The 13168-nt window shown below is 35.0% G+C and overlaps 1 protein-coding gene across 4 annotated transcripts in view; it reads right to left on the bottom strand.

Moving 5' to 3' along the window:
- The window catches only part of GKAP1 (G kinase anchoring protein 1), an 89169-nt gene that overhangs the window by 53779 nt on the left and 22222 nt on the right, over positions 1-13168 (bottom strand). For 3 of the 4 annotated variants that reach the window (XM_005668028.2, XM_013980151.2, XM_013980149.2), the window contains exons 4-6: positions 9712-9789; positions 3561-3684; positions 1257-1279 (exon numbers count right to left, since the gene is read on the bottom strand). In XM_005668028.2, coding sequence (XP_005668085.1) covers positions 1257-1279; positions 3561-3684; positions 9712-9789 — 225 coding nt within the window. The remainder of the gene's footprint in view (positions 1-1256; positions 1280-3560; positions 3685-9711; positions 9790-13168) is intronic. The other variant, XM_013980150.2, reaches the window with a different exon arrangement.

Below are 13168 nucleotides of genomic sequence, written 5' to 3'. Positions count from 1 at the left end.
GTATCTGCTTCCTCATTTGTATAAAGCTATCTTCCAAATAAATCAATGCATAATAAAAAAAAATTGAAATCAGTCCAAAAGTACGTTTTCCACTTTCAAACATAAAATTAATACTCAGTCTATATTTGTGATTATTTAAATTTTAATCTAAAAATGGTGACAGTGGTTTGTAATTAACTTTAAAAGAATTTCTATCATCCATTTTAACAAATCGATTTTGTGCTTGTGTGTATGGTTGAGGACTATATTACTAATATAGTCACAGAGTTATTTAAGATGTGGTTTTCATAGAGATAGATTTCATTTCCCTGACCTGTCAAGCAAATATCTGAAATATCAAAAAACAAAATGGTCAAAACCATGTATGTTTTCTAAAGTGAAATCAAGGAACATCTGACCATTAAAAAAAAAATCAATTAAGGAGTTCCTGTTGTGGGGCAGCAGAAACGAATCCGATTAGGAACCATGGGGTGGGTTTGATCCCTGGCCTCGCTCAGTGGGGTAAGGATCTGGCATTGCTGTGAGTTGTGGTGTAGCTGGCAGCTGTAGCTCCAATTGGACCCCTAGTCTGGGGACCTCCATATGTCATGGGTGCGGGCCTAAAAAAAAAAAAAAAAAATCTATTAAGGGAATGAATAACAAAAATACTAGATAACTGAAGAAAAATGAAACTTCCAAATTACTACTTAAGTCAAAGGAACTCTTAACATTTTATTAGTACCTTCCTCAATATTAGAAGATATTTTATAGTAGTTATCTCCTAATTCTAAAAGGTTTATAGAAGCTATATTAGAGTCTTTAAAAAATGACCTATAATACTAGGAAATTATGTGTAGGCTGCACTACCCTCTAATAGTGAATGGCAAGAGAAGTATACGATCAGGTTATCTTATCTACAGATATAAATTATAAAATCACAGTTTACCTCACAATTTCCATAATTCCAAAAAAATCCTGAGACATGGTTTTGGGATGTTTTTAATAAAGATTGGAATATTATACCATTTTTCCCTAAAATTTTAAGCTTACATGTGGTAACCTTTAAACACACACTAATTAGGACGCTAAATCAAATTCTATTATACTTCCTGCAAATAGTATTTTTATACTACTGTAATGTAATTTATATCCTTTTAATTGTCAGAAACATGCTTGAGTTCATTCATGACTTACTGCTAAACACTAAAGCATTATTCTTAAAATCAGAAGTTTTATCAAATGTCTTCTAGAATAAAGACGGTTACAATAACACTTACCTCAGTCTTTTTACTAATGGGATCTGTAAATGAAAAAAAAATGGTGAGACTTCATTGAAGGACATTAACATATAAAAATATTTCAATATGTAAAATATTTCAACAAAATTATTGAAAAAATTTTCAAAATTATAATAATAGTTACAGAAGTCATTTGTAGGTTCTCTAGGACTCACATCAGATTTACTTTTCTAGGGATATGCTATTAAAATTTACACATAATTACTAATTTTCTCTCCTTAAGGATTTTTATCCCAGTCAATGCCACCCACACCAAATGGTACTATTAAATTTTAAACATTTGAATTCCATATATTTTAGGTTTATGGCTTCACATAATTCGGGAGGGGGGAATTGAAGGAGGAACAAATATGTCTAAAATCAAATCACAGGGTACTCTTATTGCCAAAAATTGTACAGGTCACTGCCTTTGTGGAATAAATACAACACAGGATAGCAATTTGTGTCTTTTAAAACTATTAGCTAGTTTTTTGTTAATTTTAAAAATACACATCATAGTGAGTTGATAATACTGTGGCAAAGTCCTAAATTTGATGAATATTTATAAATGCAAAAAGATGGCATATCTATATCAAGATTAAACAAATCACTGACTTAGTAACAACAAAGTGTTTCTGAAATATTGTAGGAATGCACACAGATATAAGGTTGAAACTGAAGTACAAATAGGAAGCAAGTGTTCTTATTTAAATTGGAGATGATCAGGATATCTAATATTTAATAATGCTTTTCATGCATAGCAGAAATTTTTCATTCATGAGGACTAAAATAATTTAATAGAACAGTTTCTTATGAGAAATCTATTTGAGAATCTAAAAGCTGGTCCAGTTCTCTAAAGCACCCAGAATACTGTCCACAAACACAGTAAATGTCAAAATCAAAAGTATCAGATCAAACTCCCAAATCCTGGTGGGCTATACAGTCATTCTTCTAGCCATGTTTTACTTAGCATCATACAACGTGATGCCCAAAGCCCAAGGAAGAATCATGACTGTGTTAATCATGGTTTTGAAACAGTTGTGTAGCTTCCTTTTAACAGTATCACACTAATGTCTTTCTCGATGTAGCTAATAAATTTACATAGCTTAAACACATGAAAAAAAATTAAGAAGTTTTAGAAAGCATTCTTTTCATGTTTCTGCCTAGTTTTTAATAATTCATATATAAAATCTTTCTTACCAAAGTTGGAAATTTAACATACATACATCTGTTCTTTTAACCCTCAAACAAAGCAACCTAATCAACAAGGCAGGCTATAGGAAAAACTTTCCTCATCTTTAAATGCAAGCAATACAATCCTCTAAATTTATTCCTAACTTCACAGGTTTGTTAATGAAAACGTCCTTTTGTTTACTTTTTAAAGATTATTCCTAAGGTATTATTAATCCTCATGAAACAAATGCTCAGTGTATTAAACTCTCAGTCAGTGAAGAAGCAGCTGTTCATTTGGTCATCAATAATTATAACTGGTATTAGCACAGCACTCATCGTTAAAATCTTCTGTGATGACAGTAATGTAACATACCTGTGCTGTCTAATATAGAAGCTGCTAGTTACATACGGCAACTGAGCATCAAATGTGGCTGATGCAACTAAGGCATTTTTAACTTCAATGCATTTTAATTAACTTATAGTTTGCCACACGTGAATCGTAGCTACCATATTATACAGCATAGACTTGAAGTTTTTGCCATTTCCCGTACCAAAAATAATGTGCTTTGTGGTCTATTTTCACAAGTCTGGTGGATGGTATAATTTCCTTGGTCTTCCCTGCTCAATAAAAATACAAACGATATTGTATAGGGATTTCTGGTAATAAGTCTCATTCTAAAAATCCATATTTCAATTTTCTAAGATATAGTTCCAGATAACCTGAAGAGGTTGACCAATAATGGATGAAATCTGAAAATAGTATTTCTGGTCTAGAATAAGCCAAATCACTTTATTTTTATAAGGACAATAATATCTTTCAAGATGACTCAAAAACTACAAATGTCAATTTTTATTTTCAGTGAGTTTTAGAAAAGGGAAAATTTAGAAAAGAAATTAGAAAATTTAGAAAGATAAATCCTTAATGAAATTTTATAAGGTTTTAATGACTGATTTTAAACTACTTTAACCCCCAAACAGTTTATTTCCAAACAGATTTATATTCTTTACATTCTAAGTAACATTAATAAGACAATCTTTACTTATTTTAAAAATCAGAAAAGTACTTACAACTTAAGTATACAAAGACTCAGAATAGTTCCCCTAGTATAAGAGATTTTGTACATATATTACCTTCAGATTGAAACTCTTTTAATGTTACTGTGAGAGGTTTGACTTTTCCACGATGAGTCTTTCTTTTACCTTTTTTATTTATAACCTTTGTCTGAGTTGAAACATTTTCATCATTTTCATATTCCTAAAAAAGCAAAATTACCAACAATAATTAAGCTTGGTTTACACTAGTAAAATCAACTCACCAATAAGTAATATGCTCCTTAAAATTTTATTTTTTTAAAATAAGAAGCAAATAAAAAAATCAAAACATAGGCTATCCAAACTATATAAAAAGACACTTTCTTTTACACTCAATCTCTTGCCTTTTAAACACTAAAATAAAAAGCTATACTTTGGTTTATAACTCCTAGTTGCCACGCTCTTCTTCACTTTAGGACCAAACTTAATTTTTTTTTTTTGTCTTTTTAGGGTCGCATCCATGGCATATGGAAATTCGCAGGCTAGGTGTCGAATCGGAGCTGCAGCTGCCAGCCTACGCCACAGCCACAGCAATGCCGGATCCTTAATCCACGGAGCGAGGCCAGGGACAGAATCTAGGTCCTCATGGATACTAGTCAGGTTCATTAACCGCTGAGCCAAGATGGGAACACCAAGACCAAACTTTAGATGATACTCAACAATAAATTTCCTTTCTCACCCACACTGAAATCTGGCATCTGCTGTTCTGACACTAAAATTAAGGTCAACCTCCTTTACAATGTAAAATACAAAGACATTTTTTCTAGCACCTCTTGTTTTCTCAATACATTTCTGATTATTCTTTTCTTTTTTTGGTTATAAATACTTTTTTTAAAAAAATCGAAGTGTAGTTCATTTATAATGTTGTGTTAGTTTCAAGTGTACCGCAAAGTGACTCAGTTATACATACATGTATATGTACTTTTTTAGAGTCTTTTCCCTTACAGGTTATTACAAAATATTGAGCAGAGTTTCCTGTGCTATACAGTAGGTCCTTGTTGATTATTTTATAATAAAGAATGTGTATATGTTAATCCCAAATTCTTAATTTATCCCCCCCACATCATTCCCCTTTGGTGACCATAAGTATGTTTTCTATATCTGTGGGTCTGTTTCTGTGTTGTATATAAATTCATTTGTACCATTGTACCATTTTTTTAAGGGCCACATCTGCAGCATATGGAAGTTACCAAGCTAGGGGTGGAATCGGAACTATTGCTGCCATCCCATGCCACAGCCACAGCAATGGGGGATCCAAGCCACATCTGTGACCTATACCATAGCTCATGGCAACACTGAATCCTTAACTCACTGAGTGAGGCCAGAGATCGAACCCACATCCTCATGGATACTAGTCAGATTTGATACTGCTGAGACACAATGAGAACTCCCATATTAACATTCTTTTTTTTTTAGATTCTACATATAAGCAGTATCATATGAATCTTGTCTCTGTCTGGTTTACTTCACTTAGTAGGATAATCTCTAGGTCCATCCATGACCTGAAATAATGTAAATGGCATTATTTCATTCTTTTTATGGCTAAGTAATATTCCACTGTATAAATATATCTTCTTTATCCATTTATCTACTTCTGATTATTCTTTTGGGGGAGGGGCACACTGTGGAATGTGGAAGTTCCCAGGCCAGGGACCAAACCTGTACTACAGCAGCAACAAGCTGCTACAGTGACAACACTGGATCCTTAACCTGCTGTACCACAAGGGAACTCCTACTTCTGACTATTCTTAAGTCTCCTTCACTGGCTTCTCTTTTCCTAATTCTATTCTTTAAAATGCAGCCTCTGTTCACTATTATTCTTTTTTTTTTTTTTTTTTTTCTTTTTGGCTACACCTGCAGCATTCCCAAGTTCCCAGGCCAGGGATCCAATTCGATTCACACCAGCAACCCAAGCCACAGCAGTGACAACACTGGATACTTAACACACTGCACCACCAGGTAACTTCCTATTATTTCTTTATTAACCTCTTCTTCTTATGCTTTATACTCATTCTTCTAACTCAAAGCGTAAAGTTCTATGTGATGACTTGGGTATGTACAGACAACTTGACCTGAATGTTCCAAAAGCATCTCCAAATTAAGTATGTTCACCCTGCCTTCCTTACTTGATCCTATAGTAAGTACCTGGTTTAATGCCACCATCATCTACACAACTGTCTAGTCTAGAAACCTCAGTCATCCTGGCCTATTCTTCCTACGTACTTTATATGCAAATTAGCAACTAGGTCTTTTTGAATTTATCTCCTAAAGACCTTTTAAATCTATTCCCTTTTATTCATAACTTCTGTCATTTCTCCTATCTTTTTCTAGCTTGACACTGCAACACCCTCTAATTTTAGTCCCTCCATTCATCTTCCGCATTATTATAGCATGAGTTTCTATAATGAAAATCTGAAATCAATCTAAATGTTAAAAATATTCAACAGCTCTGTGCCAACAAATGCGTAAAACCCAATCTCCTTCACCTGTACACGAGGTTCTTTATATCCTATTCTAGTAGCAGTACCTCTAGCAACTCTAAGTCCCTAAATTAGTTTTTCAAATATGCTCCACTCTTTCACATGCACATATTTTGTATACATGACACTCCTTCACTGGGAATGCCTACTTTATCTTGCCTACCAATGGACTGCTATACAGCCCAGTACAACTCCTCTTTAAGAACCCTTCCCTGAAGTTTCCGTCGTGGTTAAAGAATCTGACTAGGAACCATGAGGTTGTGGGTTTGATCCCTGGCCTCGCTCAGTGAGGTAAGGATCTGGCATTGCCATGAGCTGTGGTGTAGGTTGCAGACACGGCTCAGATCCCGAGGTGCTGTGGCTCTGGTGTAGGCCAGCGGCTACAGCTCTGATTGGACCCCTAGCCTGGGAATCTCCATGTGCAGCAGGTGTGACCCTAGGAAAGGACAAAAAGACGGAAAAAAAAAGAAAAAAGAAAAAAGAAAAAGAAAAAAAGAACCCTTCCCTGGAGTTCCTGCTGTGGCACAGTGGGTTAATGGTCTGGCTTGTCTCTGTGGAGGTGATAGTTTCATCCCCAGCCCAGCAGAGTGGGTTAAAATCTGGCCTTGCTGCAGCTGTGGCTTAGGTCATGGCTCTGGCTCAGATTCCTGCTGCAGCTGTGGCACAGGTCACAGTTCCAGCTCAGATTCCATCCCTAGTCCAGGAATTTCCATATGCTGAGCATGCAGCTGAAAAAGAAAAAAAGAAAAGAACCCTTTCCTAAGATATTCTGCCACTTATATGACAACAGGGGTAGACCTTGAGAACATTATGCTGAGATAAGTCAAAGACAAGTACTATATGCTAACCCTTATATGTGTAATCTTAAAAAAGCCAAACCTGCTTTAAAAAAAAAAAAAAGTAAAGTGGTAGTTACCAGGGGAAGGGGTAAGGAGATAAAACTGATGGTGTTTAAGGATACAAATGTGTAATGCATAATAATTAAGCTGTAGAGATCCAAGGTACAGTGTAATTAATATATACTGTATTAGATCTCTATAGCTTATATATAAATAAATATATATTATATACATTTCTATACTATTCTATAAGAAGCATTTCTTCATGGCTCATAGGGTTAAGCATCCAGTTGTCACAGCTGGAGCTCGGTTACAGCTGTGGTATAGGCTCAACCCCTGGCCCAAGAACTTCCACATGCTGCAGGTGAGGCCGAAAAATAAATAAATAAGTAACAACAACAAAAAAAAAACATTAAAAAACCCCTATACTATAATGATGTAATATGACAAATACTGCTTAACTGGCAATTATATTATAATATATAAATTATCAAAGTAACATACTATACACCTTAAATTTATAAATTGTAAAATATCAGATTTATCAAATTAAAAATAATCCTTTCCTTAAACCCACTCCCATCAAAGGCACAGAAAATTCTATTTTCCTGACTTCCAACTGCACTGAGAACATACATCTCTAAATACTATACACAACAATTATATGTGTGTCTCCCTCCACTAAGCTCAAGAGCTTGGACCATGTCTTTATCTTTGTATTGTGTGCCTAGCAAATTCTGAGAATTCAAAAAAAAAATGTTTGGTGAATGAGTTTCAGGATAGAAAATGCCACACCAAATGTTAGGTATTATAAAAATCCTTAGGCTAAAATAATTATTTTATTGGAATACTGAGTTAACATTCGATGTAATTACATCAAACGAGCCACTGCATACAAAAGGAGTTTTTCCATTCTCTGAGATTCATTACAGTCTGATATTATCCATGCTTTTACATAGTAGGCCTATGACTGTGCCAAGAAAACTGGCTGTAAGCATATTTTACCAACACCATCTACTCTACTCCTTTTCTATAGGCAAAGCTAATCTTTTTAGTTTTAGAATCTAGACATATATCTAACAATGAATCATTTGTATGATAATATTCTATTTGATAGATTTTATTTTTGAACTGAGCAAGTCAGAATTTTTTTCAATGTAATCTGAAAATCCATTTAAATGATTAAATCATAGTAAAGCTAACTATATCCACTTTTGTAATTGCCAGCTTTGTGTCTAAATGGACAAGTTACAATGACAATTACAGTTATTACTGATTATTCGGGATAACAGGTACAGGGACATGGAAAATGAAACTGACATACAAAGGGTACCATGTCCGCTCTAACAGCAACTTTCATTCTCTTCCCTTGAGCTATAAATAAAAAAAAGTCATCTGCTGTAAATGTTAGTTAACTCTCACCTTGAGTGAGGAAGCGAGTGTACAATGACATAGTCTAAAGGCCCTTAAACCAGAAACCATTTATAATCAACCACTCAGTAATCACAAGGTGAATAAATTATGAACCAAAAAAATCCCCTATATATGTAAAGGAATAAAATGTTAAATAATATGGATAATATAAATGATCAACTTAAATAAAGAAAATAGAAACTGGGAGTTCTCGTTGTGGTTCAGTGGAAATGAATCCAACTGGTATCCATAAGGATGAAGGTTCAATCCCTAGCCTCACTCAGTGGGTTAAGGATCCAGCATTCCTGTGAGCTGTGGTATAAGTTGCAGATGCAGCTTGGATTCTGTTGCTGTGGCTGTGGTGTAGGTCGGCAGCTGTAGCTGGGAACTTCCATAGACTGCAGATGCAGCCCTAAAAAGCAAAATAGAGAAAATAGAAACCAACATTATATTTTGCTTAAATGTTCCTACAGTTACAAGTTGTAGAATGCACTTTGGCATACAGTCCGATATCAAGGCTTAGTGATAAATACTGAGTTCACAAGGTCAAATTATCAGAATTGTCCTCTAATTTAATTACAGTGTACCTCTAGCAGAAGGTCTCTTAATGGACACCTCTGTATTCACACTTACTTAAATTTTAAAAACTTAATTGTTTTCTATGTTAATTTAAAATGAGTTAAAATCGGGGAGTTCCCATTGTGGCTCAGCAGAAACGAACCTGACCAGTATTCATGGGGACGCAGGTTTGATCCCTGGCCTTGCTCAGCGGGTTAAGGATCTGGCGTTGCCATGAGCTGTGGTGTAGGTCGCAGATGCAGCTCGAATCTGGCACTGCTGTGGCTGTGGTGTAGGCCGGCAGCTTCAGCTCCAATCTGACCCCTGGCCTGGGAACCTCCATATGTGGCCCTAAAAAGACAAATAAATAAATGAGTTAAAATAAATCACCTGCAATTAAGTTCATTTCCTGTCTTCCCTTCACCTTGGGAGGAGAAATTTTCTTCTTCTTCTTCTTCTTCTTTTTTATGCCAGCACCTGCAGCATATGGAAGGTCCCAGGCTAGGGGTCGAATCAGAGCTGCAGCTGCTGACCAACTCTAGAGCCCTGGCAACACTGGATCCAAGCAGCATCTACAACTTATGCCACAGCTTGTGGCAACACCAGATCCTTAACCCACTGAGTCACAAAGTAAACTCTGGGAGGAGAAATTTCTTAACTAAATATCCCAAATCACCAGATAAAGCTTAGTCCACATGTTTCTGTTGTCCCTCAAACCTTGAAGAGAAATCTTATAAAAATCTTATGTTAATATTTGGTTACAATAATGATTATTTAGGACAAACTTTAAAGGAAAACTTTTACACAAAATTTTGGAAGGTACTAACTTCTGGAAATCCAATCCTATACTAAGGCAATTTAAATCTAATAAAATAGCTAAATCAATAGATGTGTAAATACCTTTTTGTGTTCTTCATATTCTAATTTACTTAGCAACAATGCTTTCTCAAGATCTGCTTCAAACATTTCAGATGTCAGCTAAAAATAAACAGAGTTTCACAATAAACAGATGATAGCATTATACTACACCAGCAAGGTAACCATGACAATACATACAGGATAAAAAAACAAAGACTTTAAAAAACAGTCTGGGTTCTCCAAAATTATCTATCCAAGCCAAAGGAGAGAACTCTGTATTTTATAGGAGATAACAAAGTAAAAATTTTTAATTTTGAGATTTTTATTTCTTTTGTCAATTATCTGTGTATATATCACATAATCATTTTATATATATATATATATATTTTTTTTTTTTTGTCTTTTTAGGGCCACACCCATGGTTCCCAGGCTAGGGGTCTAATGGGAGCTGTAGCTGCCGGCCTACACCACAGCCACAGCAATGCAGGATCCAAGCCGCTTCTGCAACCTACACCACAGCTCACGGAAACACCAGATCCTTAACCCACTGAGCGAGGCCAGGGATCGAACCCGCAACCTCATGGTTCCTAGTCGGATTCGTTCCTGCTGTGCCACGATGGGAACACCATCATTTTACTTTAATTAAAAAAAAAAGAAACTTGGAGTTCCTGTCGTGGCTCAGTGGTTAACAAATCTGACTAGGAACCATGAGGTTGTGGGTTCCATCCCTGGCCACGCTCAGTGGGTTAAGGATCCAGTGTTGCCATGAGCTGTGGTGTAGGTCTCAGAGGAGGCTCGGATATGGCGTTGCTGTGGCTCTGGCAGAGGCTGGCGGCTACAGCTCTGATTAGACCCCTAGCCTGGGAACCTCCATATGCCGTGAGTGTGGCCCTAGAAAAGACAAAAAGACCAAAAAAAATTTTTTAAACTTTACAAAGAAATTGACACTGTAATAGATGTCAAAGACAGTATCCTGTTTAGGACACAGAAAATATAATAGTGATAATTATTCAAAAATATAAGAATACTGAAGACTCATAAGCATTACAAAACATACCGTTTCCTTAATACAAACTAATCCACATGTATAGAACCTTTAAATAAGGGACCAATTGTTCTGGTATATGCCTGATGTTACAGAATTCACTATCTTTTTATTCCTCTTATATGACTACCCTAACCTCAAATCATTTAATACTATAATAACATGATTCTTTGTGATCTATACCTTTTGGTTCCTCTTTCTCACCACTCAATCTCACCTTAACTTCTTACAACCTGGCTTCCACCACCCTCTAATCAAATTACTCTCCAAGAATTACTTTTCCTAATTGCCAAAAAGAACTGCTACAGTATAAAGGATAGGACTTTGGGTTGTCAACCTTTGGTAATAAAGTATATCTGTAGCTGCAAAACGATAGGAGTAAACATTCTGGATTTGTCTACATCTCTGTGTCTATCTACATATACTGTATATACAAGCATAAACTCAGTGGACATTGCTTATTTTTGTTTGTCCATAATTCCTTCCTTTATTCTTTTGAATAACTACACTTCATTCCTATAACCTATGATTCTAGCAAGACAGCCAATCACCTAATCCCGTATACTACCCACTTCCATACCCACACAAATATCCCAGCTGCCATCACCAAAAACAGGGTCAGAGCAAAGGACCCAACCCTCCTAGGAATTAAAACTTGAGAACAAACACAATGCAACTGGAGTTCCATCACCTGATGACAGCCTCTAAAAGTGAGTAAGTATACTACTACTTCTACTAGGCTCATGGCTCTGAGCACCCCAAAATTCCGTAGTTTCCATCTTTCCCAAGGCCTAGTTTTTATTTTTTAATTCAAATTTGTGAATCACTCAGTGTCCTTTGGTCAAATTATTTTTGCCAAAGGTATTCCGAATCATTTCTGTTGATTAAAGATTAAAAAAACTAAACCAAAATAGAAACCAATTCCAAAAAGGAGTAATCTGTTTCAAAGGCATACCTTGAAAATCAGAAAAACGTTAACACTGGGCACCATGAACTAATAAACTTTTTCTAACCAAAGTTATCCCTTTGAAAACATCCAATCCTATACTAAGACAAAAAAAAAAAAAAAAAAAAGGAAGGGAAAGTTAGGTTTATCCATGGAAAAAAATGAATCCAACCCAGAGAAAAATACGATTAGAATTAAAATGGCAAAATAAGGGCATATAACACTAGAAAATCTGGTTAAGTCTCAAATATATACTTTACAGAATAACTAAAAAGTGAAGAATTAATTCAATGTAAATTCATACTATCAAGAAAAAGTAACTTTTTTAAAAGGTTAACCTTTTAAATACTTTATTATACAAATGGATATTAAATACAATATACAGGAGTTCTCATCATGGCGCAGCAGAAATGAATCCACCTAGGAACTGTGAGGTTGTAGGTTCGATCCCTGTCCTCACTCAGTGGGTTAAGGATCCAGCATTGCTGTCAGCTGTGGTGTAGGTCGCAGACGCAGCTCAAATCCCGAGTTGTTGTGGCATAGGCCGGTAGCTGTAGCTCTGATTAGTCCCCTAGCCTGGGAACCTCCATATGCCAAGAGTGCAGCCCTAAAAAGCAAAAATAAATAAATAAATATAAAAAATAAAAACAATATACAGTTATAAGGTAAAAAAAGAACTGAATTCATGTCGGTGTTATACAAAAAAAGTTTACATCAATTTCTCCACCTAAACTCAAAACAGAGTATAAAATATTTCACTATAATTAAAGCATAGTATCATCTCAACATAGAAAAAGTAACAAAACTACTTGAGTTTATTCTGAGCAACACTGGTTCAATTTACCACTAAGCTTTTAATCCATATTAATGATATTTAACATTTACAGGAAAGGCATTTAAGATTATTTCCAGTATTTGACATATTCTGACAGATATTCCAAAAATAAATCACTGGGCAGAAGAACGAGTTAGGAAGTTGGGAATCTTGCAAAATGTCTTTTTTCATATTATCTCACAGAACTTAAATATTAAGGTAGTTGATTCTAAGAGTATGATAAAAGAGCATGAATGAAATGAAACTTTTGAAGTGAAAAATACAGCTCTCTCCAGCATTTAACTCTAAATACAGCAATTCAGAACTTATATTTACCTTTTAATTATAAACAAAAACTAGTATATAAAAAAATACAATTAGGCAAAGATGATTTCAGTTTAACTCTTTAAAAACTAGAAAAAAACTTCCAAAAATATTACTGTATGATCAATCAGCGTATTAAGGATTCACAGAGAACCTTTGCCTGTAGGCTTTTAAAGCAGCAGCATAAATTTGGCTTTTGCCCTCAAAGAATTTCTACTCCAGCTGGGAATAGAAAACTAACACACACAACATAAAGAAAATAGAATAAGACATTAAAAGTGCTACAAAAGTTAAGGGTAAACAACAAATAGAACTCAAAGAAGCATACAGAAAAGAAACTAATTTAAGGTGGTTCTTATAAGATAAATAT

The sequence above is a fragment of the Sus scrofa genome, chromosome 10, assembly GCF_000003025.6.
Source record: "Sus scrofa isolate TJ Tabasco breed Duroc chromosome 10, Sscrofa11.1, whole genome shotgun sequence".
Taxonomy (NCBI): Eukaryota; Metazoa; Chordata; class Mammalia; order Artiodactyla; family Suidae; genus Sus; species Sus scrofa.
Note: the sequence above shows the minus strand (reverse complement) of the source record. Positions and strands in the feature narration are given on the sequence as shown.